Source organism: Semicossyphus pulcher, unplaced genomic scaffold (genome assembly GCF_022749685.1).
Source record: "Semicossyphus pulcher isolate SPU_LCO1_2020_fin unplaced genomic scaffold, fSemPul1.0.p SCAF_10, whole genome shotgun sequence".
Taxonomy (NCBI): Eukaryota; Metazoa; Chordata; class Actinopteri; order Labriformes; family Labridae; genus Semicossyphus; species Semicossyphus pulcher.
Genome location: NW_027211604.1, coordinates 11,619,040 through 11,643,230, shown reverse-complemented (window position 1 = coordinate 11,643,230; position 24,191 = coordinate 11,619,040). Strand labels below are relative to the sequence as shown.

Below are 24,191 nucleotides of genomic sequence, written 5' to 3'. Positions count from 1 at the left end.
CCGGCCTGTCATAAGCCCACCTACCAAAGAAACTACGTTTAAAAATCTCACTATAAGCACGGCTTTTTTGTATCTCACCACAGCAAACACTCTCCTTGGAGAGGTCAGAGTTCAGGGTCTGGACCTGCTCAAAGGCCTCTCTGCACTCATGTATGCATGTTTTGTTGTATGTTTTTGTTGCTGTGAAGTTGATGGTCTCTCGGCCTCTCTCAGACCCCCTGCTGGCCAGGGGGAAGGCTGAAAAAACTGAAGGGGATGTGCTAAATTAAGATGGACTCCAGCCCAGATGCCAACTCAGACTCTGAGTTTGCTTTTCATCCAAGAACCCACGTAGATGATCGGTTGAGGTCATCGCAGCGTTGGAAGCACAAGTGCCACGCATCAGAACAGGTGATAAATTATATCAGTCGTACTTAAGACTGTGTTTGTGAAAGCACAATGTATTCTACTGATGTAAGGCTTTAGAAATTCTTTTATTTATGATCATAGTTTGTCAGTCATACTTGGAGGCACAATGGGCAATAAAAGCTCACAGGAATGCTGCTCGGGAAGATTAATACAAAAGGTCCAGCTGCCACACTGCTGGCTGAGAGAACTACCTGTTCAAATTCATATTTTATTGCTGCTGCAACATGCGCACCAATACCTGAGCACTCCCTGACAGCACTGCTTAGCATGAATGGCCTGTTAAAATGTTCACTTCCTGTGAATTTAACCTGTAGGAGCTGCAGCATGTGTGTTTATCAGTGGTTTGATGTTACTGAGCTTAATATTAAGTGTTTAGAAATGATGTCCTAGCTTTCAGGGTTTCCTTTGTTTTAATTCAACTAGTATTTTTGTATTATAGTGTATTCTGAGGCAGTTGAGCATTAGCTTTGGTGGTGACGTAATTCTTAGCTGGCGTCTCTGGCTTTGGCCACTAGAGGGCGCTCTTTACCTATAAATGATACGGAGGCAGAGGGGCGAGAAGAAGAGAGGAGAGCTCTGCCTTTGGCTTTAGTAATATGGTAGAACAACAACAGACAGCAGCTAGTTAAAAAAAAATACGACGAGGCACACGGGCAATTTAACAGAGCTTTCCGAGGTACATACAATTTAATTTTTTTAATATCCAACCAAATTCGTGTTTTATTGTTTATACTTTTGCTTGGAAGTTCTTAAAAAACCTGAAACTATGCTAATGATTTAATGCTACAGTACCTAGCATTACGACAAGGATGCTGTCCTTCAAATGCCTTTAGTAAAAAGCCAGCGTTTTAAGGAGGAACACACTAGTTTGCACTGTTTGCACAGTGTGTGTAATAATGTGCCACATATCAACTGTCCAATGATAAGGTAATCAGGGATACATGTTTAATAGCATTTTTCATGTCTTACTTTGTTCTCTTTGTCACTTAATTTAAGTACTGAACGTGTTTTGTTTGTACCACGTTTTCTTTTCTTTTTGTACATTTACTGACCATGTAGAAAATGTATTTAATGTATTTACTTGTTTGGAGAGCAGCAGTGGAAAAGCAAAGGGAGCTTTAAAGGTTTTCTATTTCTATTTTTTTAAACAGCTTTTTTAATATGTGAGCTCAACTTCCTGAATCTCTCTCTTCCTCTTTTTCTTTTTCAAATAAAGTGTGTGTGATTGATTGTGTGTATGCCAGAGTGCGAGCGAGAGAGAAAGGGAGGGAGAGAGCTTATGGAATGCTGTGATGTCATCAGGCGAGTCATACACACACACAAAGACGAGGAGGACCCACAGGCGCTCTGACTCTCCCAGCTTAGTTAGCATACTCTGCTGTGGAGCCGCTGTCTACATCCCACTGTGAGTACTTGAGCAAATTCTACCCTTCTCTTACAACTCCCTCTGCTTTTCTTCCACTTTTTCTCTGCTCACTTCCCCCCCTTTTTCCCTGGGTGTCCGTCTCTGCACCCAACAACGTGTTTACACCCATCTGTATTCCAGCAGTGTGATAGTTCTCAGTCTGAGACAAGCTTTCTTTCCCTCCAAGTGCTGCTTTTGTTGGTAGCCTTTGTTTAACTCCCCACTGTGATTGGTGGAGTCCATTTCAATCTGCTTGTTAGAGAAACCGGCTCATGCTGTCCTTGTCTGTGACCCAAGTGTGTGTTTTTCTAGAGCGAGAAATGTTAGAAATGGAGCCGCTATCTCGTGGGAGTTTTTTGGGGGAGAAACGAACATGGGTTTGGGAAGGGATGTGTGGTGGTGAGGAGGGGGAAGGAGGGAGGAGGGAAGTGGGCCACTGATGACAGAAACAGCCCCATTCCTTTAGAAATCTCCTCCCATTCTGGGCAGCTGCCTTTCTGTCAGTGTGGAAACAGGGTTTGGGCTCTTCCGTGTTCATGGAGGGAGGGACAAGACAGCCGACTGAAGCAGTCAGTCCAAAGGAATGACGAGAAGCAGGAAAGTTTGTGAATCTCACAATGGTAGGATCAGGAAATATATGGGACACTGCAACTTCAAGAACATGTAGAATCTTTAGGGCACAAGACAACTTTGCAAATGTTTGTTTTAAATCGTCTTTGTTTATTTCTCTTGTAGATTGTCCCAATGATGACCTCCAAAGACAAGGGAAACTGACATCTCAGCAGGGTGGGGAAACTGTCAGCACAGCACAGACAGGAAACAGGATTCTGTGCGTGTGTGTGTGTGAATGAGTGAGTGTGTGAGATTGTACAGTATGTACAAAAGTGTGTGCGAGAAGATAAGCTTGTGCTTTGAGTGATGAAGACGACTGAATAAGAAATATATATTTTAAAAAATAAGCTGTAAAAAGTTGTCTTCTGACGACATGAGACTATAAACAAACACTGCCCACTCCAAGAAGCTGCTGGCCAAAGGACAGCGCCTCCTTCCTCCCACTGCTTGTCCTACCCAGAAGTCAACATGCTGCAGCAGATTTTAAAGGACATGTACATCGACCCCGATGTGCTGAACGCTCTCAACGAGGACCAGAAGAAGACTCTGTTCCTGAAAATGCGCCAGGAGCAGGTGCGGCGCTGGAAAGAGCGGGAGGAGAAGCTGGAGAGAGACGGAGGAGACGCTGAGTGCAAGAGAGCAAAGCCAAAAAAAGGTAAACAAACATCCCATCACCACCAACACCAGCTCACCTTTATAAACTTTTCTTCCTCCTGTTCTGCTCGTGCAGCAGGGTGCAGCTTCTAGTTTCTAAAGCATAGTGACCATTGGACTTTTAAACAAAGCTTTTGAGGGTTACATTTTGAATCTTGTAGGTTAAGAAGTTTGCGTAGTTTGCTTTGAATTAGGTAGAGAGTAATGTCTATTTACAGATTCTGCATAAAAATGCAGAATCTGTAGGCGCAGGACTGGATTTTAGTTGCGAAAGTGTTCTGGTTTCAGTTTGTAGTACGTTTGTAGTCCGAGTAGTATTGACCAATCACGTGTCAGCAGGCTCTGTTTGCATGCTGGACTAACAGTCCATGTGGAGAGCAAAACGGGCTGAACGCAAACCTCCCATTGCCGGCCATCTGACAACAGCTTAGCTTTTTTTGTCTTGACCAGAAATCCTTTATAGCTAAACGTTGGCTACACCGGAAGCCCAGGAAAATTGGCTGGGGGGGTCCGAAGTTGGATCACCGAGAGAGCAACAAAGCTTGCGTAGTGCCCAGCGGAAGTTTGTGTACATTGGTTGTGACATCCTGTCACTGCTGTAGCTCATGCCCCCCCCTCCCCCTTATCTCAGCAGCTGTTGGTCAAAGCAGCGTTTTCCTGAAATCCACTATAAAAGTTTCCTGAAATCCAAAGTCAGCTTAACAAACTCCAGCTGCTCCACATAACTGTGTCTGTAATGTTGTGAAATCTGAGGCTTAAAAGTGGAGAATGCTGACGTTCAGCTTGATTTACAGCTAGAAGAACATTTCTACTCCACTAACATGGACTTCTATTTATATCTGAAGTCCTAAACAATTACAGCTGATTGATGATGTTAGGGGACGAATGTTGACATCACACTCACAGATGATGTTAACATTTACACAAGCAGAGTCAAGTACATGTCATGCTACAATAATAGGCGTATGATTGTAGGGTTCAGGAAGTTTTATAAGGATAAAAGGGATTTAATAGTGAATGTGTCGGTGTGTTTCAGGCTCTCTCGTAGATCATTTTGTCCCAGCACTGTGAGCCTCACCGTTTACTGGGTCAGAGATGTCACTCACGTCTGGAACGCGTGTGTGGATGGCAGGTAGAAACATCGGCATGATAGACAGAGATGACGTTGGGGGGGGAAATGGCCGCGAGGGAGGATTGCTGAGGGAATGTGGACTTTACCGGGTTTGTCGAGATGTGTGTTTTCTCTGAAAGGGCGACAGTTGTGGTGATCGGTTGAACAAGCAGCGATCAAACAAAAGACAACAACCAGAAACTCAGGAGGCAGCTCGTGTGTGCTCAAACTGGTTTTACACCTACTACAGAATCTCGTCCGTCTGCATTTTCTCTCCGCTGGTATGAGAAGTGATGTTTTACGACTGTGACATAAGAAGCAATATACTGTACTTTTATATAATCTAAAGGAGGCGTCCTGTGATGAGGTTTGAGTAAACAGCACTTGTTTTGAACACACTCAAATATGACTAATTAACAGCACAGTGCAGTTAGTGCATTGACTGTGATTGACATAGTAATGTGATCCGTCTCGTCTTGGCCTCCGACAAAGCACTTGCTCTATACACTGTGGTGCGGAGTGAGAGAACAGAGCTCTTTCTATCTCTTAATGACCGTTGCAGCTGTCCTAAGGAGGCTGGATGGAGACTGCAGGCTGAGATCACATGGCCGCTACTCTTCCTCACACAGGCTCCCAGTCTGTCGTGCGCAGGAAATGGTGGATAGTTCGTGTTTTTGTGTGAAAAAAATAGGAAGTGAGTCAAGAGCCCGATCCTTACGAACAATTAGCGCGGGGTTGAAACAGGAAGTGTGCAGGAAACGTATGTGTTTGGGAAAACAAAGAGAGAGTGGGATTTTTATCTTGGAGGCCTTGTGGGAGAGCTAACATGCTAAGTTTGTTTTTGTGCATGAAATGTGGCAGACGTTTCTTGCTCGGCTGCTGTTAGCAGAGAGGTTTCAGCCTGTCCTGGTCATGGGACTTCTCTGTGGTTTGGCTCTGACTATATGCTGGTGTGTTTGTGTGCATGCTTTTATTTTGCAGGCAGACTCCTGACACTCACATGAGGCTGACGGCAAACTTTTTTCTACATTCATAACCTTGATTTTGTTCCTCAGATAAATAAAACTCTCATTATTAGATTATTATTCTGCTGGTTTTGACTTTGGGAGCTACTTTTTGAAGTTTACGTAACAGCGTCTTTTACAGTACAACCTTGGACACAAGCCAACAGATAAATGGCCCGTCTTCTAAATGTTCCAGCTCTCAGCTGACGGATTAATCTCACCTGGACCTGACAATGGTGTTGTGGTTTGTAGCTGTCTGTTTGCTCTGTTAGCTTTGTTTGCCCAGGTATGTTCTGACTGCTGCGTTTAACGTAATCATCCTGGTATGCCCGGGCTACAATGACATCCACAGGGTAAGCTGGCAGAACCAGTTCAGAGTGACAGTATGTCCTCCTGTTTTGAACCCCGGCAACCTCTCACACGTTGCGCCTACGTCAGCCAGCTTCATTGAGTTACTTCTGTAACTTCGCAAGCAGAGTCACGAGGCAAGGGAAGAATGCCGTGTGTGCCTCGTCGTGCTTGTTCGTTTGTGAGATATGCAGATTCACAGATTAGGAAAGTAAGAGTGTTACACCTGATTTAATTTGTTGGTATTTTAAGGTGAGAAATCTGGACTGATGAGATAGAAATGTTTAAAATTCTAGTGCCAGATTATTCCATAATTACAGTAACAAAAAACAACTCTAATATAAGAAATATATAAAGTGTATATGGGTTAAATGCAAACGGAGGCTGTAATTAAGAATGACATCATATCAGGGAATTAAAGCGGTCAACAGTTTCAGTAAGTCTCAAAGTGTGTTTATAGAAGACAAGAACAGGGTTTTTCCCCCGGTCAGCTCTGTTTATATCTTCTACATGAAGCTGCTGTCTCATGTTTGTGGTCGGCTGTTTGGGCCGTGCCAGCTGTTGCCCCTGTTGTTTCTAGATACACTGGTGATATGTTCACCAGTGTTTTATTTCTGAATGACCGAATATAAAACAGATTTTTGAAAATGATTTTCAGTTCATTTTATTTGTGAGAATAAAATCTACTTTATGAGGGACACTCAAGACTGCACAGAACATCAACAAAGCAGATACTTATTTTTATTTTTTTAAGATTACTTTTTTGGCCTTTCATGCCTTTAGTGAGAGGACAGTGGATAGAGTTGGAAACAGGGGAAGAGAGCTGGGATGACACGCGGCAAAGGGCAGAGGGCAGGAGTTGAACCCGGGGCCGCCGCATCGAGGACTGTAGCCTCTGTATATGGCCGCCGATTTAACCACTGAGCTAAACCGGCACAAAGCAGATATTTATTGATTATCCTGTTTAAGAATATTTGATTCAGTATTTCAGAATATGACTTTATATATTCTGACTGCAGGTTAAAAACGCTGTAAAAGCCAAAAGTAGTGTTCGGAAAGTTTACATAAATGTCACCACTCGTTGGCCATTGAATGCAAAGCTCACATATTACATATTATTATACATATTACACAAATCTTTCCATCATTAAGTGTGATTTTGATCCCTTTCCGGTAAAATGATATCCACCTTTATCTCTTGTGCTCCAAACATGTGGAATCATTTACAACAGACGGACAAGATCGACAATCTAATTTCTCTTGGACAAATTAAGACGATAATCTCAAACCGCTTCACGTCAGTATGTTATTGTTTTCACTGAGAATTGTCCTTTTTTGTTTGATTTAATTGTGCTTCATGTTTCTCCAATAAAAGTTTGAATTTAATTGAATTAGATTCTGTTTTCACATTTTACTTTTTTAACCTTTTTATAAGCAGAGTGTCTGCATAGTTTACATTTATAGAACATTCAGGCATTTATCTATGTGTTTGAACGCAAATAAGATGTGTGTGTGTGTGTGTGTGTGTGTGTGTGTGTGTGTGTGTGTGTGTGTGTGTGTGTGTGTGTGTGTGTGTGTGTGTGTGTGTGTGTGTGTGTGTGTGTGTGTGTGTGTGTGTGTGTGTGTGTGTGTGTTTCCTCCAGCCAACAGTAAGAATGTGAGCTGGCTGCTGGGCCGTGATGGAGATGTGGCGGTCCTCGTGATCGGGGAGGTGGACGAGCTGAGCTCCAAATTCATCTGCTCGGGGCTCGGAGAGAAGAAGGCGCCGAGTCTTCAGAACAATACATAGTAATGCATAAAAAATATATAGTTTTATTAATGTAAAGGTGTTGCTTACAGATTGCAATTCGATTCTTCACCAGGGCTTTCTGTTGTAAGGTTACTGTTGTTATGATATAGAAAGTATGTGCACCGTAAATGTGAAGAGATCTGACTTGCTGTGATTCTGTTCTGCAGCCACCAAACTATCTTGAAGAGCAGAAAAACAACAGAACCCGCCAGAACGGAGAGAGAGAACCTCCCTCCGAAAACACAACCTGGGATCTCCTTGAATCTGAAGGTGTGTAGCTGTTTGTCTGCGGTCATAAGAGATTAAAGCATGCTGTCCGTCACACTGATCCTCAAGCTCACAGAGACGAATTAGAGGACGGATATTTTCTTATTTTTGTCTGTTATTATTTGGTTAAACTATTAAGACTTTAATCTGAAAAATTAATCTGCCATCACTTCATTTTCACTTCTCTTATCTGCAGTATCATTTTGCTCGAACAATCAGGCTGTGCTTATCAGATGCTATGTTGAAAATCATCCTCTCCATCTGAAACACAGCCTCTTAATTCAAGCCTCTATTATGTGTCAGAATCATCACTCACCGTGGATCGTTTCCAGGGTGGTGATATTTTGGGCGTGGGTGCATTTGGTGCTGAGGGGGCACTGCTTCCTTCACGCTATCTTTAAAAAGAGATTTCCCGGTGTTGTCATGGCAACATGCACACACTGAGCCAGAGCGAGCCGTTGCTGGACGGTCTCATCTGGCCTGACCACGATCGCTTCTCTGAGCTAAAGCTGCACGCTGCTCACTCAGTGGAAACACGAGCGTCTCGGCCTGATTTTTCTGACTCACATGAACACACCCGCTGTGCAGACATGTTTATACACTTATCACTTTCAATATAATATCATAATTATCCACCTTTAACTCTTGATTAACCGTTAAACCGTCCCAAGTGCTGAACCGACTCCCACAGTTTTAGGATGAGGATGACGTGTCGCCTCTCAGTATCGTCTAACATGGCTCTGTTTTCTCTGTGAACAGGGGAAATGTGAGGAGACGAGCACTTTACTCCCTCTGCCGGTGAGTCTGAGCCGCTGCCTGCTGTGATTGTTGAGCTCTGTGCTCTCGGGTTGCATCATTGCTTGTAACACTGGTGTAATGTCTTTGTTAAACCCACAGGTGTCAGTGAGCGAGCATCCATCACCTCCAGCAGCAGAAAAGGTATTTGTGAATCAAACTTATTGTAGGTTTTTCTTTGCAGTTGCTGCAATTTTAGCTTCTGGATGAATTCTAGATGTTTTATTGAGAAAGAAACAGTTTATTTTCTCGTTTTATCGGCTCTTAAAAACACGTTTTAAAACCTCACGTATCCCACAAAGGTTTGATAAAAGCAGAAACAGTCTGTAGCTCCTTTAGATGTGGCTTTAGACTGTCTACGTGTCGTTTCATGGCAGTCCCTCCCTCGGTGAGTAACAGGAAATCGTGGTTAGGCCAGCTGTCCCCTCACTCCCAGCCTCTCTGCAGATCATCTTTCCCCCAGCATTTCTTCCTCTCCGGGCTCCCTCTCGTCTGAGCCGCCGCACCCCTCGCGGTTCTCTCCGGGGAACAGCTGAACTCGACTGTCCCCTCCCGCTGGCTCCATCAGCGCTCCAGCCTTGAGTTGTCTGGGGAGTGTGCTCTCCCTTTCTTCCTCTCTCTTGCTTATGTGCACGCAAATGTGTGTGTGTGTGTGTGTGTGTGTGTGTGTGTGTAGGTAACGCGCCGCCAGAGCAGCTGAAACGCAGAGGCAAGGCAGGATTTCTGGACTGCCCCAGAACAGATGGTTGATGAACTTGATCAGGGAATTAAAACGCCAGAGATAGAGAATGCGTCAGTCGCAGATGGATGGGATTGTGGGAGAGTCTCCTGAGGTTTGGGCGCGTGAGCTCGCCTCTGTTCTCTGTTTTTCGCTCCTCTTTGCCACAGAAGGAAACGTCTCTCCCTCACTTCTTATGTATAAACCAGACTCTCTATATAACAGGCCCCAACGCATCTCCGGCCAGCCCATGCGGATGTGGCAATGAGCATCCACATCTTAGGAGTGGAGATGTTTCATTACCTCTTTTTCCTACCTGATATTAATTCTGATACATAAACATAAGTATTGGCTGATACTGATACCCCTCCGATACCATAGCGATTAAAAAATATCCATCTTATTAATGGAAAACCTGTTTGCTGACATTTTATTACCTTTGACTAGAATTACACTGTCTGCCTGCACTGCAGTGTTGTTCTTTGTTATGGTCTCATGATGTTTAACTCAAACCAGATGATATTTTGCTGTGATAATAAACAATGGTACAGGATTTGTGCATTGATTGGCACACTCATCCATCCATTTCCTATACTGCTTATCGAGAGGCGGGGTCCACCCTGGACTGATTGCCAGGCAATCAAAGGCGACACATAGAGACAGACAACCTTTCACACTCACACCTACGGGCAATTTAGAGTCACCAGTGAACCTAACGAGCATGTCTTTGCACTGTGGGAGGAAGCCGGAGTACCCGGAGGGAACCCACGCACGCACGCACGGGGAGAACATGCAAACTCCACACAGAAACCGGGACTCGAACTAGAAAACTTCTAGCTGTGAGGGGACAGCGCTAACCACTGCACCGCTGTGCAGCCCAGGCAGATGCAATATTGATATTGATAACGGAATTAGCAAATCCAATACGATACTGATATCGGTATCGGAACTAGCGATACCGATAGTAGTATCATATTGGTATTGCTAGAGCGAGTCGCACCGCACTGCCTTTTCTGTTGATGCCTACGGTTAAAAAAAGAGCAGCTTTCAGCGCCTTTTTAAAACATTGTTTTTACTGTTGTTAAGGCAACCACCGTATCATTAGCTGTCATCAACCTAACCGTTATTTTGTAAACTGACAGATCTGCATGAAAACATGGACAGGCTGAGGGGGCTCTGGCGTTGATGGAGGGTGAGAGGCTGTTCCCAAATACATTAAACACAGGGAAACAGAGATCCGCGGGGTGATGATGTCGTCACCCCCACAGAAGGCCCGCCTCTCCATTCATCTGATTGGACAATGAGAAAAAACGTCGGGCGCTTTTCTGCTTTGAGTTGAAGTTCAACTCGAGGCGCTCGGAGCGTTTCCCCAAAAATGCGAGGCGCACAGAGCGGAAAAAAGCGAGGCGCTCAGCAACGCAAAAGAAGCGCGCAAAAAGCATCCCTCTCATTGGAAACAACTGCAAAAAAGCCGCCCCCAGCTGCTAAAACGCATTCTGTCTGATCGGGCTGAGAGTCCAGAAAAAGCTACCTAAACATCGTCAGAGATTTCAGTGTTTTGTTTGCAGATAGGTCGTCACTGTAGACAGGGAGGAGCTGGTTTGGTGCTGCAGATGTAGCCGTGGCTGTTGCTAGCGCTGCTGCAGGTTTTCTCTGCTTGATTTACAGAGGGAAGGAGTCAGCCTGAGAGAGGAGAGAGTGAGATTGTTGATTAAGAAGGCGTGAGATCAGGAAGAGAGATTAGCGAGGCAGCTTGATTTCCAAGTCACCTTATAATTTTCCCTCCACACATGCTTAAAGTCCTAATCAGTGGTCATAGCTCTGTGTGTTTCATTATATCAGCAGTGTTGTCGTTCAGAACTGTAATTTGCTGAATCATTTATCCAATGATTTAATCAAACATGACAGTAATTCCACTGTATGTGAATTAGCTGTCAACACTCATCGCACTCTTCTGTCCTCTTTCGTCGCTCTTTTCCTCAGTCGAAGTCGGCCAGCGCGTCCGTGGAGAAGTCAGTCCCCCAGCCCACCACCACCGCCGCCATCTGCTCCAGGCCTCCCATGAGAGCGAGCCCTGTCAACGTGAGACCGGCTTCTGCAAATGCAGCGCTGGGCTCTGTCAACACAGGAGCCGCCGTCGCAGGACTGAGGCCGGCCTCGGCTGCACCGTCCCCGTCTCCTTCCCCCAGCAGCACCGTCAAAGTCCAGTCTGGAGCGATGTCACTAACAGAAGCCCTCCAGCGATCACAGGAAGCCAAGAAGCCGCAGGAAACACAGAGCGGGAAAGGTGAGTCCCTGCAGCCCTTCACTTTCACTTTGCTAATTTAGATAAATACACAAACAACAAATATGTGCACAGATACCTATCATACAGTACATTACAGCTTTGTTAAATTTGGCTAATTATAAAAGACAAAAATGGTTGTTGTTAAGTTAATTTTATAGCCGAAATTCCCGTCAGTCTTCTGTTATGTTTTCTTAAGTTAGGTGTTAAATATCGGGGAAATACTTGACACAGATGTTGGTTAAAAATTGACTCTCTACTAAATTAATTCTGCTACTAGCTTACATGGCAATCACCACAAGCCACTGAGCCAACCAGAGCAATCCTTCTCCTCTGCTTCCTCTCCGAGAGCAGTCACGACTGTGCAGAGCTGAGCAGAACCAGTCTGAACAAAGTTCATGCTCGGTGGTTTCTCAGCCCTTTAGTAAGGAAGAAGGATTTATTTCTCCTAACCTAACGTGCCTCAGCCAAACTGTGCCTCAGCCTGCTGGAATCTTTATGGTGTGGCAGCGCAGAAAGAGGCCAGCGAGGAGGGGAGCAAAACTTATGTGACTGCGGTTTGTGTCGTGGCACCACATCGCCCAAACACACCTGATGTCTGGTAGCTGTCTCTGTTGTTTAACTGTCAGGTGCATGCGAGATGTGCAATTGTCAATTAAGTCTCGAGATTGGTTGAGGTGCTTGAGAACTTTTTGTTTAGTAAATGTGGGCTGAAACGAGCAACAGGAAATGCTCAAAACACTTATTTCAATAAAAATCTACCATTTTCTAGATGTCAGTGAAACCACAGTTTTAAAGAACCCAGCTTTAACTTTACAATAAATTATTGACCATCAGGTAATTTTACAGAAATTAAATATACTTGTAACAGAACCTCTTATTTTAGCATTTTATATTTTTCCTAATAGAAAATTATTCATAAATCTCAGATTGAAAAATGTGTTTATTGCACTCATTATGGCGCATGTGAAATGAGGCTCATGAGAGTTTAACCATTTGATTTACATGACACATTTTGTCCCTTCGCACAGTGTTGTCGTGTTATTCAGCAGCATTTGCGATCATTAAATTAGTAAGAACCGGTACCTAACCGGCGCTGCTTACAAACCTTACATTAGGACTTGGTTTCACATTTTAATCCGCCTATGACCAGCGGGATGCTCGACCTGTCTGCTTGTGTCTGTACTTCCTGTTCCTTGACTTTTTCTGAAGACATCTTGAGCCTTGACATCTATATTATTATCACTGGTCTCACATTATGTTGTGCAGATTACTTCTTTTTATTAAATCTTGTTCGAACTATCAGTGAGATTCCTGGACTTCCTGTCTGAACGCAGCATCCAATTTCATGAATTGACCGAATCCTCATTCACTCCACAGTGACCCAGTTATGCAGAAAAATGACTGTTGACAGGGTGAAGTTAGCACCATCCAGTGGAAAACAATGATACTGTATGAACAAAAAAAGTCCAGTTGGATAGACAGGCTCATCTCTATAGGGTCCCTCTGCTGGAAAACTGTTCATCCTACAGCACATGCACACTGCAAACGCACAGCAACAGCTTCCTGAAGTTAGCGAGAAGTTTGATGCCTTTCAGCTCTCGCAGTGCAGTCAGTTTGAGAGTCAAACTGTCGTCTCTTTGTGGCTCAGAAAATACAAAAGAAAACATTTTACACACATTTGAAACATACAGAGAACAAGCAGGAAAACTGAAATTATTTTTTATTGAGCAGAGATAGGGAGAGGTTGGCAGGGCCAATGCCATTCTTAACTTGTGTTGTATGACATCAATGCAGAAGTATATAAATCGTCAGCTTAACAATAATAACAGTCATTGTAGATCATTTCATGTGGAAAAACACACCAATACAGCGATATCACACCACACAAAATCCCTCAAGGTTAAGTGTTCCTTATTCTCCTTCCTGCATTTTCTCTAGCACTTCTTAAAGACGTCTGAATAGGAAGAAAAATCAATCCTACAAATATTTCTAGTTCCAGTTCACTCCTTAGTGTCGGCTTCTTTACGAAACATTCCTGGCACTTCATTGTAGATTTTGGAGGCCGGGCAAATCCCTGCAAAAGCCAGAAACAAGCGCGTAAAAATGTCATCAAGCGGCACAAAGTCCTGGAAATATTTGTGAAATCATGTTTGCAGATTATGATTAAACAGGACTGGACAAAGAGTATAATAATCAGATTCTCTGTTTGTGGGAGAATCTTTGATGTGGTTTATCGATTGGATCCGAAACAGCTTCACAGATCACAAAAATCTGGACAGAATGAAAAAAACACAAATGACACATTTCCCTTAAATGCCGATAGCACAGGCGTGTTTGTGTGTTTGCTTTAGCATTAGCAGCTAAATATGAGCTCGGTGAGCGATGCCAGGGCAGCAGATAACGGTGAATGAAGGGAAAAGGAGAAGAAAGGGAAAGGAACAGCTGTTTTGGTGTGAGCGGAGGTGGGCTGAACACGGTGCTGAATAAATGTGTCTCGACTCAAAACAAAAAATCCTGACAGAGTTTTGCTCCTCGACAAAGGCAGGAAGCTCGTTCCTCGGGGAGGAGGAGGAGGAGGCCGGCTTTAGGATAAGGCTCATGCCTCAGCTGTTTTCTTTTGAATGTTGGTGATGACGAGGATGCCTGCTTCCTGTAATACAGACTGTGGACCACACGACACTTAGGCGATGAACTAAATAATCTGCTTTAGTGACACTCACGTGTTTTTAAAAGTGCTCACTGGAGCTGCACTGAATTAAAACACTGAATATCAGATTTGATGCCATGACAACCAACTTTTGATGCTCTTGTCAAACTGGCGACGACAGGAAGTAACTCCATAATTGAAAGTGTAATTTTTTTGGATGTTGAAGAGAAGCAGCAGCAGCAGTAAAAAATATTTTTACATTTAAGTATAAGCTTTTTTTTTTTTTTTTTTTTAAAGTGATTACGTTAAAGAAATTTCAAAGGTATCTTTGTTGTTTTTTGGAATACAGATTTATGTCTTTACTTTAGAAATTACAAGGTTTCCTTCTTAATTTTTTTTAGACTAAATAAGTTTTGAAAAACAAGTTGTTTAATTATTTACATATTGAGCCCCTTTCCTCTTTAATGTCTATATTGCTGCAAGTATTTTCAGTGTTTGTCGTGAATGAACTTTGCAAACTGCAATGATCAGCGTCCTTTATCAACAGGAAACACAACTGTTAGGCAGTTTAAACCGATAATTCTGATAAGAAAAAAAAATATATTCAATGAAAATGTGTAAAATATTAAAGCTGCCGTGAGGAACTTTCGGTTAGTGTTGATTCTGGCGCCCCCTGTGGACAAAGCTGTACCTCTTATCTCTTTGCTGATTTTGTCCTGTACATGCTGAAGTGGTGGTTTTCAACAACAAATCTCATCCTGCTTTCTTTAACAGTCATATGTGTCACTCACTTTAAATTTTTGAGCTGCAAAATGTAAACAAAGGCAGCGTGCAGTTAATCGCTTCGTCTGACACCTACCCCCCCGCCAGCAGTGTCAGGCATTAAAAATAATTATATAGAAATATCAATCTTGTCGCTGATGGTCTGGTTTGCTTTTATAGCTCATATAGAGTCATCAGAATTAATTTGTTTGTTTCATAACCAGAGAAAAACTCCTCACAGGCGCTTTAAAAACTTAAAAACTTAAAACTTGCTGCTGTGTCAAAGTTCGGTGTCATCTGCATAAAAACTAAAGTCGGGGTCGTATCGTTCGTTATATTTCAGAAACGAGGCCGACAACGAGGGTGAATCTGAACCGAGAGCTGCAGAAGTATGCGTCGTGTTCGCGTGTGTACTGTGTCACATGATTTAAGCACATGTGAGCGTGAAAGTGTATCAATCTCCAGCAGCTGGCGGTGTGTTCATATATGTGTGTGTGTGTGTGTGTGTGTGTGTTCTTGTTTATAAATCCTTCCCTGTCTGTCGGTCGGCTTTTCCTCTCCTCTCTCTTCACCTTCAGAGGGAAGGACACACATTCCTGCGCTGCTTCCCGACTCTAGCCCTGGGCGACGCTCAGCCAGAGCTGATAAGTGACAGGGGCCCCAGCCCCCCACACAGGAGGGCCCCCCCCCTCCACCCCAACACACACACACACACACACACACACACACACACACACTTCTCCTCTCCTCCTGCCCTTCAGTCCACAGACATGCTGCTCGGGAATTCTGCCCTCTGCCCCACTTCTGCCCCCCTCCTCACGCCTCCACCCCTTCCTCGGCTCTTTCTGCGGAGACGTGGAGGTCTTTAAAGAGATAGATTGCTCTTTAATTTTTGTGCTAGCCTGGTCACTGACACGGCTTCCCGCCCCCTTCCTCTTTGTCCTGCCTGTACGTTTTACGAGCTGGACGGAGATGTGAGGAGTGGCGTAGGAAAAGCTCAAACGGGAGATTAATCAATCTTGACGAGTGATTTAATGCGGAGATTCTCTTTCTCTTTAATAGGTGTTTTCACAGGTAGCTGTAATGACTGTTTCTGCTGACGGAGCTCAGAGTGCAGCTGCCGAGGAGAGTTTCAGGCAGAAAGGCGTGGGGTCTGAGCATTTTTCTAGGGTGTGTTAGGACAGGTTAGTCAGGTTACCTGTGGGAAGGTACTCTCACATTATATTTCTGTATGTATATTTGATTTATGTCTTAACAATCCAACGCCACAACGCCAATCGTCCTCCTGCTCCTTCTATCTCTCCGTCTCTCTATTAAGCATTCCTCTCAGACCTGCACCGAGGCTCCGAGCTCAGAAAACTCTCTGACCACGAGTGTGTGCGTGCCTCTGTCTGTGTTTGTGTGTGTGTGCGCTCGGTGCGTGCCTGAATGTGTGTCAGCCTCAATTGCTGGAGCCTATCCAAGGTTTCCGTGGTGACCGCACAACACAACGAGACAATCAGAGGCGAGCCCACGCAGCGCGGCGAGAGGACATTAACACAGGAACCGCGGGTCAGGGGGCAGAGGAAGGCAGGGCAAGACAGGGGGAGAGGAAGAGATGAAGAGGAGGGCGGAGGGAGGTGTTAGAGCCACAGGGAGAGAAGAAGGAGAGTAAACAACAATAAACAATAACACAGCCTTAAAGGCTACTTTAGGCCGCTCCTTTTCATGCCTGCAAGACATCAAGAGGCTTTAAAGGTTCCCCGGCCCCAGGAGTGCCTGTGCGGTTTTGGCTGTACCCCACCTCTGTGTGTGTGTGCAGGATTGTGTGTGAGTCTCTGCTTGTGTGAGGGAGAGATGGGTGAATGCGTGACTGAGTCCATGTGCAGGAGGGGTGTGCAAAGGTGCGTGTGTGTGCGAGCATGCACGGACTTGAATGTAACACGAGAAAGCGCGCGTGCCTTTTGAAATTCAACTGTTAGAAACCGTGTGTACGCCTGTGCATGTTTTACTTTATTTTGTGTGTCTGTGTGTTCCCGTGCGAGCTTGTGTGCGTCTGCAGCCGTGCACGCGGGCGCTCTCACATATCTCTGTCCCCCGGGGATGACGCTAAAAATATGTGGCTCCTCAAGCCTTCTGGTGTCTGAGCAGCGTCTGTCTGCTCTCCATTGCCGTCCCTGTGGCCCTCCCTCCCTCCCCTCCGTTACTCCGGTTCCCTCCATTCCTCCCTCAATTACACCCTCTTCCAAACACAGTACCTCAGCAAGCGCACACACACTACACCCAGCTGTGTCCCTACTTCACTTCCACTGAGGATGACCTCTGCTCAAGCAGAGAGGGATAAAGGGAGGCGAGTGAAAAGGAGGGAAAAAGGTAGAAATGTGCGGAGGAAAATGTGGGGGCAGTTTTTGGAGAGGGGAAACGATCGAGGAGTTTTGGGCGACAGGATTCCAGCTTTTTCAACAAGAGCAAACGTGTTAAATGTTTGTGTTTACAGGTTTTCAATACATCAGTTCGAAGTTGTCTTTCCTGCTGCGAGGAAACACTGACCGCTGCAGTTTACTGTAAACAAGGTCCCATTGTGACAGAGCCCAGAAAACTGTCCGATAATGCACAGTGAAGAGATAAAATGAAGCGTGATTATGTGCTAAAATCTGAAACTATTTAAGGTCTGAAGAACAAAACTAAAATCAAAGCTCTTATTGAAGCTCTTCTGACCCTCTGCTTCTTCTCTCTTTCAGACACCGGTTCATCAGAAGCGCTTCGGCGCGCTCCCTCCGAGGACGCCGCATCATCAGGGAGCGCTCCGACTCCGACCTGCGCAGGGCGCGGCCGGGTGGCTCAGCTGATGAAAAACTTCAGCGTCGAAGGCGCCGCATCCCCCGCACAGACCCCCCCCCCTCGCGGCATCAAGCCTCCTCTCCCCACCAAGCCCAGCCACCTGCGTCTGACCACCACACCCACTGTCAGGTAATTGTCCCGCACCGACGCGCAGACGCCCGCTCAGCTTCACCCCAAACACAGCCACACTGGACAATATGGGACGCCTCACGTGGAGCCTCTGCAGGGTGGGCCGATGGGACGGAGAACTCCAAAGGGTGCCAAATGTTGCGATCGTTCCCAAAGCACAGCGATGGAAATGCTTGAATGTAATGTTTTCTTTTATCTGTGGATACTGTAAACACTCTGCGTGGGAAGGAAAATCCAAAACTGCGTTGTAAATGAATCTGCAGGGTTTTGATGACGCATGTTTTCACCTGTTTTTTAACGCTTTCACTTTAACATGGACGATTTTTACACATTGTTAGTTTTAATTATAAAACCTGCACACACAATATTGTTTACTTTCCAGTATCATTATTTTCATCGCTCATTTTGAGGCTCATTTGAGGTTCAGGACAAAAGAACGGCCCTGGGACGGCGTTACAGGGTGATGAAAACGCACAGTAGGGTCCTCCTTCATCGTGCCGTCTCCTCCCTGGGACCGGTGCGCGGGGTTGTTTATTTGTCACAATGCGATGTATGTCTCCCTGTGCCACCTGGCAGGAGCCTCGCTCGACCTGTTGTGGACCGATGACAGTGCCAAATGCCTCGTCTGTCTCTCCCCGTGGATCAAATCAGACAGCCGCTGCCAAACAATCCAGCTCCGTGACGCTCTTCTGCTTTTTTTTCTCTGTGCTATACAAGTGATGTATGGTCGTATTTTATGTTCTTTTTTTTAATATTTTCTATAGGGAGGAAGATGTTTTGTAAGGGGATATTTAACGTTGCTACAATGCTCACTTGTAAAATGAGACACGTTTTTATCTTTAATGTTAAGCTGGTGCAATCAAAGAGACAATAAAATTGTGTAACTTTTACAACTTGAATCTGGAAAGTCTTCTTTTTTAAACCTTAAATCTTATTTTGAATCACTGAAATAAAACCTCTTGTGCAAAAAACTGACTGAACAGTATAATCAGTCTTTCAGTAGTAATACTACACAGACATGTCGCACAGTTAACAGCTACTTCACTGAGAAATGTCATTTTTAAACGTCCAGCCTCAGCAAATAGTCCCTCCTGCTTCACCAGAGCTAGTGTATAAATTTGACTTTAAATTCCAGCAGGTCTACACATCATCATCATCCTCCCCCACGCTTGATATTACTGAGCTCAGAAATTTCCTGTTTAATTTCCAGTAATGCTCGCCAAGCTTGCAAATGAAATTGAAATGTTTGCCGATGCTAAGAGTGTGAGGCATATTCTCACATTTGGATCTGTGATTTCCATTGCAGATCGCGGTTACCTCGGCTAATGTTTGGCAGCTGCCTGATCGCTTTAAAAAAACATCTCCACGGTAACAAATCAGCACTGTGGTGTGAAGCAAAGCAACACGGTAACATTATATAAGTTGATGAACACCTAAGAGGAAAAATGACCCGCTGCTGTACATGAACGTTTCCTAACCGTAACAGACTTTATAAAGGAAACACTGACACACACATGCATGCACACATGTACGTGGATAAAAAGACAGCTGTTTCATTGAACTACATAGATCAGTAAAGCTCCCAGAGACTACAGTAGGATACAGCAGTTGTCCTCTCGGGTACACTATGTAAGAGTGTGTGTTTACGCCAGTCAATTGTGTAGTCATTCTAGAGGACAGTGATTCATCAGGACTCTTTCTCCTCCTGACAGGCTGCATTCACAAACACAAGCACACTCTGTGTTTTCTGTAAGCACACTTTTACAAGTCATATTAGTGGATATTGTTTCAGTTGAGCTGAACGGGTAAATGTTCCGTCTACATCTGGGACAAGATGTGCCTCCACTCGACCCTCAGATCAGACCTTAAAAGAGAATCCTCTTTGGCTCCTGATGGTTTCAGGAAGACTTTAAAAACACCTCTTAGAGACAATCTGCTGCACTGAAGAATGTTTGCACCAGCATGTTTGTTACTTTTAAAACCCTCGAGAACATGGCGATAAGAGAGGATGAATGAAAACTAGTTTAATTCATTTATTTTATTTCATCTATTTAGGCACAACAATGACAAAGGAAAGAGAGTAGGCAGGGACGTGGATTTCCGGGACGGCAAGTGTTCTGGTTTCAGTTTGTTCTACGCTTGTAGTCCGAGTAATATTGACCAATCACGTATCAGCAGGCGCCATAATGACATCCCGGCTCCCATCTCACCATTTAGCTTCTTGTTAATCTCTATGAACAGACGTCTGCATGCTAACAGCTAACAATCCGTTCTAGATCAAAAATGTAACTTGAGATGAATTCCCTTGACACTGTGTCACGAAAGCCGCTCAGCGTTCAGATTTCCTGACTTTCTCGAATGCATCAGAAATGATCGATTCGCCCTGTGTTCAACAAACGAGCATTTTCAAAGTTTTCTTCTCCTCTTGAGGACAGGAAAATTGTTTCCTTTTCAGTAACAATGCAGCACGCGGAAAAGGAAGTCATTTATCGCTAACTGCCAGCTACATGCCCCGTCATGTTCACACATGCCCCCAGAGGCTATATCGTCGTCAGACTATAGCCGTGATTGTGATTAGTTTTACGCTGCAGTCATGAAAATGGCATGGCCCATTCTTCCTATGTTCAAATTGGTATATCCATCCATCCATTATCTATACCACTTATCCTGTTCAGGGTCGCAGGGGGCTGGAGCCTATCCCAGCTGTCATTGGGCGAGAGGCGGGGTTACACCGGGCAATCACAGGGCTCACATTGGCGTATGATGGACAATTTTATAGTCTTAGTAAGTTGGGGAAGTCTATTGTGAAATGTGAGTTTAAAAACTTGTTGAGTTAGGCTTTTTTATAGACATTAAAGTGATACCTAATTATTTTGAAAATACAGTTTAGAGTCACCGGTTTCGCTCAGGTGGTAGTGTCCAGTCTTCGCCGCATCAAGCCCAGGTTCAACTCCGGTCCTCAGCCTTTTGATGCATGTCATCTCCTGTCTGTCGTCCCAATGTTTCCTGTCTATCTTCACAGCCTCATCCAATAAGGAAAAAGGCCAAAAAAAAATCATCTTTTGATAGTAGTAGTTTTTTCACCACTCCAGTAAACATTTCCCAGCATGCATGCTGTCAAAGGCTCTTTCGATAGAGTTAAAAAAGTTCAGCCAAAGTGATAAGACTCTGGCTGCAGAGCATGCACTGCACATAATGCACTGCTGTGCAAACACACACATGTTCAAATACTTTATCTGTGCAGGCCCACAGAGAGGAACACACCAGGGCCGCGATTACAAACACCTGTAAACATCCTGCTTTGACCAGCAGAACATCAGTAAACATATATATGTTCTGTTTAAGATCCAATGTACAGCAAACTTCTCCTCTAGAAGATTTACAACCAAACACATCATGAAACATTAAAGGCTCACTCCACACACACACACACACACACTGTAGGTGTTTGTGCTTCACGCTGCAAAATGCTGAAGCACGCAACTGTGCGCCGCCGCCTCTGTTTCCCAATGAGCCCAACAATGGCTGTGGCTGTTCTCTGATGCGCAGAGACATCGTCGAGCAGTTTCCAGGAGATATCTGTGGCCAGTCCCCTTGGTATGCCCCCCCCCCCCTCCCTTCCTCCCTTCTTCCTCCCCTCTTCCACACACACACACACACACTTCTCCTCTTCATCCACAGAGCCTGGCCACTGCTGTCGTCAGGGCCCTCCGACGGGAGATAAAAAAGAGGCTGTTGTTGTCTCCTCGCAGGAGAGATGGACGCCTGTTTCTCCCTCACTCTCTTTTTTCTTCTTTAGCTGCCTCACTCGCTTCACACCCACAGAAGGGGAAGTGAAGGGAGGAGAGAGAGAGAGAGAGAGAGAGAGAGAGGAGAGAGAAAACAAGAGTGTGGAGGAAAGAAAGAAAGCTGTACTGCGTGCTGTGGCGTTCCACCACACGACCAATAACACCCCTCCTCCTCCTCTTACTCTACCACCACCAGCACCCCCAGTAGAGAGAGAGAGCGAGAGAAAGAGAGAGAGAGAGGAGAGGGGGGCCAGGGCCATGTGATACGGAGAGCATGCGGGCACAGCTTCACCCCCAGGCAGAATGAACGGGGGCCTGCTGTGTCTCTCCTGCATGATTAATCTGGCTGAGGGGCAGGAGGACTGCCACAGCCCTGCCTGCATTAACTCCCTACTCTCCAGGTCTGCAGGAACACACACACACACACTCACTGACTCACACACCAGTAGAATAGTAAAGCCATGGTCATTGCACAGGTTCATATACACATAGTAATGTGTACTGGCGCTGAATGGGATGGATATAAAACTAGCAAGCCCTCTCAGCACGTTAAGGACCTATATTTTTAATCAGGCTTTTATTTTGAAGTAATGATTCAACCTGAGTTTGTATCATTGTTTTCACTGTTCGTCTTGCAAAATTGCAGTTCTTTTTTGTGTCTCTTTGAAGCACTTTTGGCTGCATGTTTGTATGCAAAATGCTGTATGAATAAAGTTGGATTCCTGTTGAGGTATCACATTCAGGCCTCATGAAGTTAAACTCTAAACTTGTCTCTTGCCCGGCGCTGACACCACGCTAATCCTCCTGTTAAGAGCACCAAAGTGTGCGGCCGCTCAGTCGTGCTGGTTTCTCGGTAGTTTTTGGTTTCTGTGACTCATCCTCTCATGTGACCTCTTGTCTCCCAGGCAACATTGGATGTTTGCCGGTGCCCGTCTCGTGTTTTGTGAATTTCATACGAGGAACATGGTGGAAATGTGGAAATATTCTCCCAAACAAAGAGAGTTTGGCATGTGATGGTCAAATTTTCTAATCAGCGTGACAGCCTGTGAGGACGCACAGCAGGCCCGTCATATTTTCTGCTAATGTAGACACGATGCAAGGGAAATACTGTGAACGGGCTTGGCTGATTTCTTCCACAGACTTCCTGTAATGTTCGAACGCTGTAAAGCAGGAAGTGTTGTTTTGTGCAGGAGTGGAGCCGCGGCATCAGAAGGCAGGCAGAGGGTTAACATCCCGCAGTCCGCTCCACATTAACTGGAAAGGAATGAAGTGTCAAGCATGTTTTCACCACAGCGAGACGGTCAAAACCCCCGACTCCCTCCTCCTCCTCCTCCCACCAACCAGTCACCCCTCAAACCCTTCTCTCCTCCACATCACCCACTCGCCTCCCACTCCCAACAACCTCCCACGGCCATGACCAAATTATTTTCCAGCCTCCTGAGATTTGCCTCGCCAGACAAAAATCTGCAGCGCCGTCCTGATTCGGTGCGTGAGCACAGTCAGACTCCCTCGTGCCTCTCTGCCGCCACCAAGAAAATAGGTCCTCTTTTTATAAACTTTGCCTCTGTTCAGAGGCTGTTTATACGTTTACTTCACAGATTTAGATGCTGCAAGCTGAAAAGTTGCTTGTTTTTACTTTCTTCATTTGAGCACGGCTTGTTTTGGAGGACTTGTAAATACAGGTAATGTGCTCATGCAGGTGTTCTGGTTTGAAGGGGTTGAATGAAAGTACTGAATGAGCAACAAGGAGAAGGAGGAAGCACAAGGCTGAGGAAGAGGACGGACACTTACTGATTGAGAGAATAAGTGAAAAGGGGGGGAGTAGAACGAGCGTGAGGAGAGACAGAGGGAAAATAAGCCCCACCAGTGAGCAGGCCACACAGCTCTGCCAAACTGCGTGAAAAAAAGCCCCCTCTGTTTTATTTATAGTGCGCTGTATCCATGGCAACCGGAGAGGTCAGGCGAGCTGGGCCCGCGCTTCACCTCGCTCTGGGGATTAGGATTTCACAGAGGTTTCTCAGATGTGAGGAAGGTGGGCTAAAGCGAGCTCGCTGCTCGCCAACGCAGCCCTCCTGCCTCTCGGTGAAGTCTGGGCCTGCTGAGGGAGGAGAGAGAGGGGGGAGCAGCAAAGAGTCATGGGAGTTCTGTGGGAGCGCTGGTTTGTGGTGGTGGAGCGGAGAGGAAAGGGACCAGCACGCACACGCATGTTAGCAGGGGAATCACACACGCACATACACACGTTAGCAGTAGCATGCAGAGGCTGTTTAGATTAGGAACCTCCTGTCATTAGAGTTTATTCTTTTTGGTTTGGTGCTTTTATTTTGAAAGAATTTTAAAAAAGGTCATGCAAGGTCATGGGAAACTTTCTTTTTTGGCAATCTACTTTATAACTGTTAGATGCATTAAATTTGTTTCTTATAATATAAGATATATATCGAAAAGTTAATAAAACTGAGAAATATGCCAAAAAATTTATAGCGGAAATTCACAAAGGATGTGAAAAAAATTTGGATCCTTGCTTTCGCTATATTCTTTTCCTTCTTCTCACTCATACTTTCACTTTGCCAAGCAGCTTTTTTCTTTTTTTTTGCAGAGCAGTTTCTAATAAATGAGACTAATTTACTTCCCCCCCTCTTTTAAATTTTGT

General features: G+C 44.9%; 1 protein-coding gene across 3 annotated transcripts; it reads left to right on the top strand.

The window, feature by feature from the left end:
- The first annotated feature begins 341 nt into the window (after positions 1 to 341).
- On the top strand, positions 342 to 18,644 carry LOC138601945 (uncharacterized). 3 transcript variants are annotated; one of them, XM_069673288.1, is made up of 9 exons: positions 342 to 390; positions 1,625 to 1,813; positions 2,549 to 3,080; positions 7,186 to 7,330; positions 7,499 to 7,601; positions 8,358 to 8,396; positions 8,496 to 8,537; positions 11,095 to 11,398; positions 17,528 to 18,644. In XM_069673288.1, the coding sequence occupies exons 3-9, from the start codon at positions 2,894 to 2,896 to the stop codon at positions 17,758 to 17,760; spliced, it is 1,053 nt and encodes a 350-aa protein (XP_069529389.1). In that variant the 5' UTR covers positions 342 to 390; positions 1,625 to 1,813; positions 2,549 to 2,893; the 3' UTR covers positions 17,761 to 18,644. The 3 variants fall into 3 exon arrangements, with proteins under 3 accessions (XP_069529389.1, XP_069529379.1, XP_069529398.1); XM_069673278.1 differs by lacking the exon at positions 342 to 390 and adding an exon at positions 1,007 to 1,084; XM_069673297.1 differs by lacking the exons at positions 342 to 390; positions 1,625 to 1,813 and adding an exon at positions 2,348 to 2,433.
- The last annotated feature ends 5,547 nt before the right edge of the window (positions 18,645 to 24,191 follow it).

Coding starts and splice junctions, on each gene's coding strand:
- LOC138601945 (XM_069673288.1), top strand. CDS start 2,894: ATGCTGCAGCAGATTTTAAAGGACATGTACATCGACCCCGATGTGCTG. Junction 7,331..7,498: donor AGTCTTCAGAACAATACATA/GTAATGCATAAA, acceptor TCTGTTCTGCAG/CCACCAAACTATCTTGAAGA. Junction 7,602..8,357: donor GGATCTCCTTGAATCTGAAG/GTGTGTAGCTGT, acceptor CTCTGTGAACAG/GGGAAATGTGAGGAGACGAG.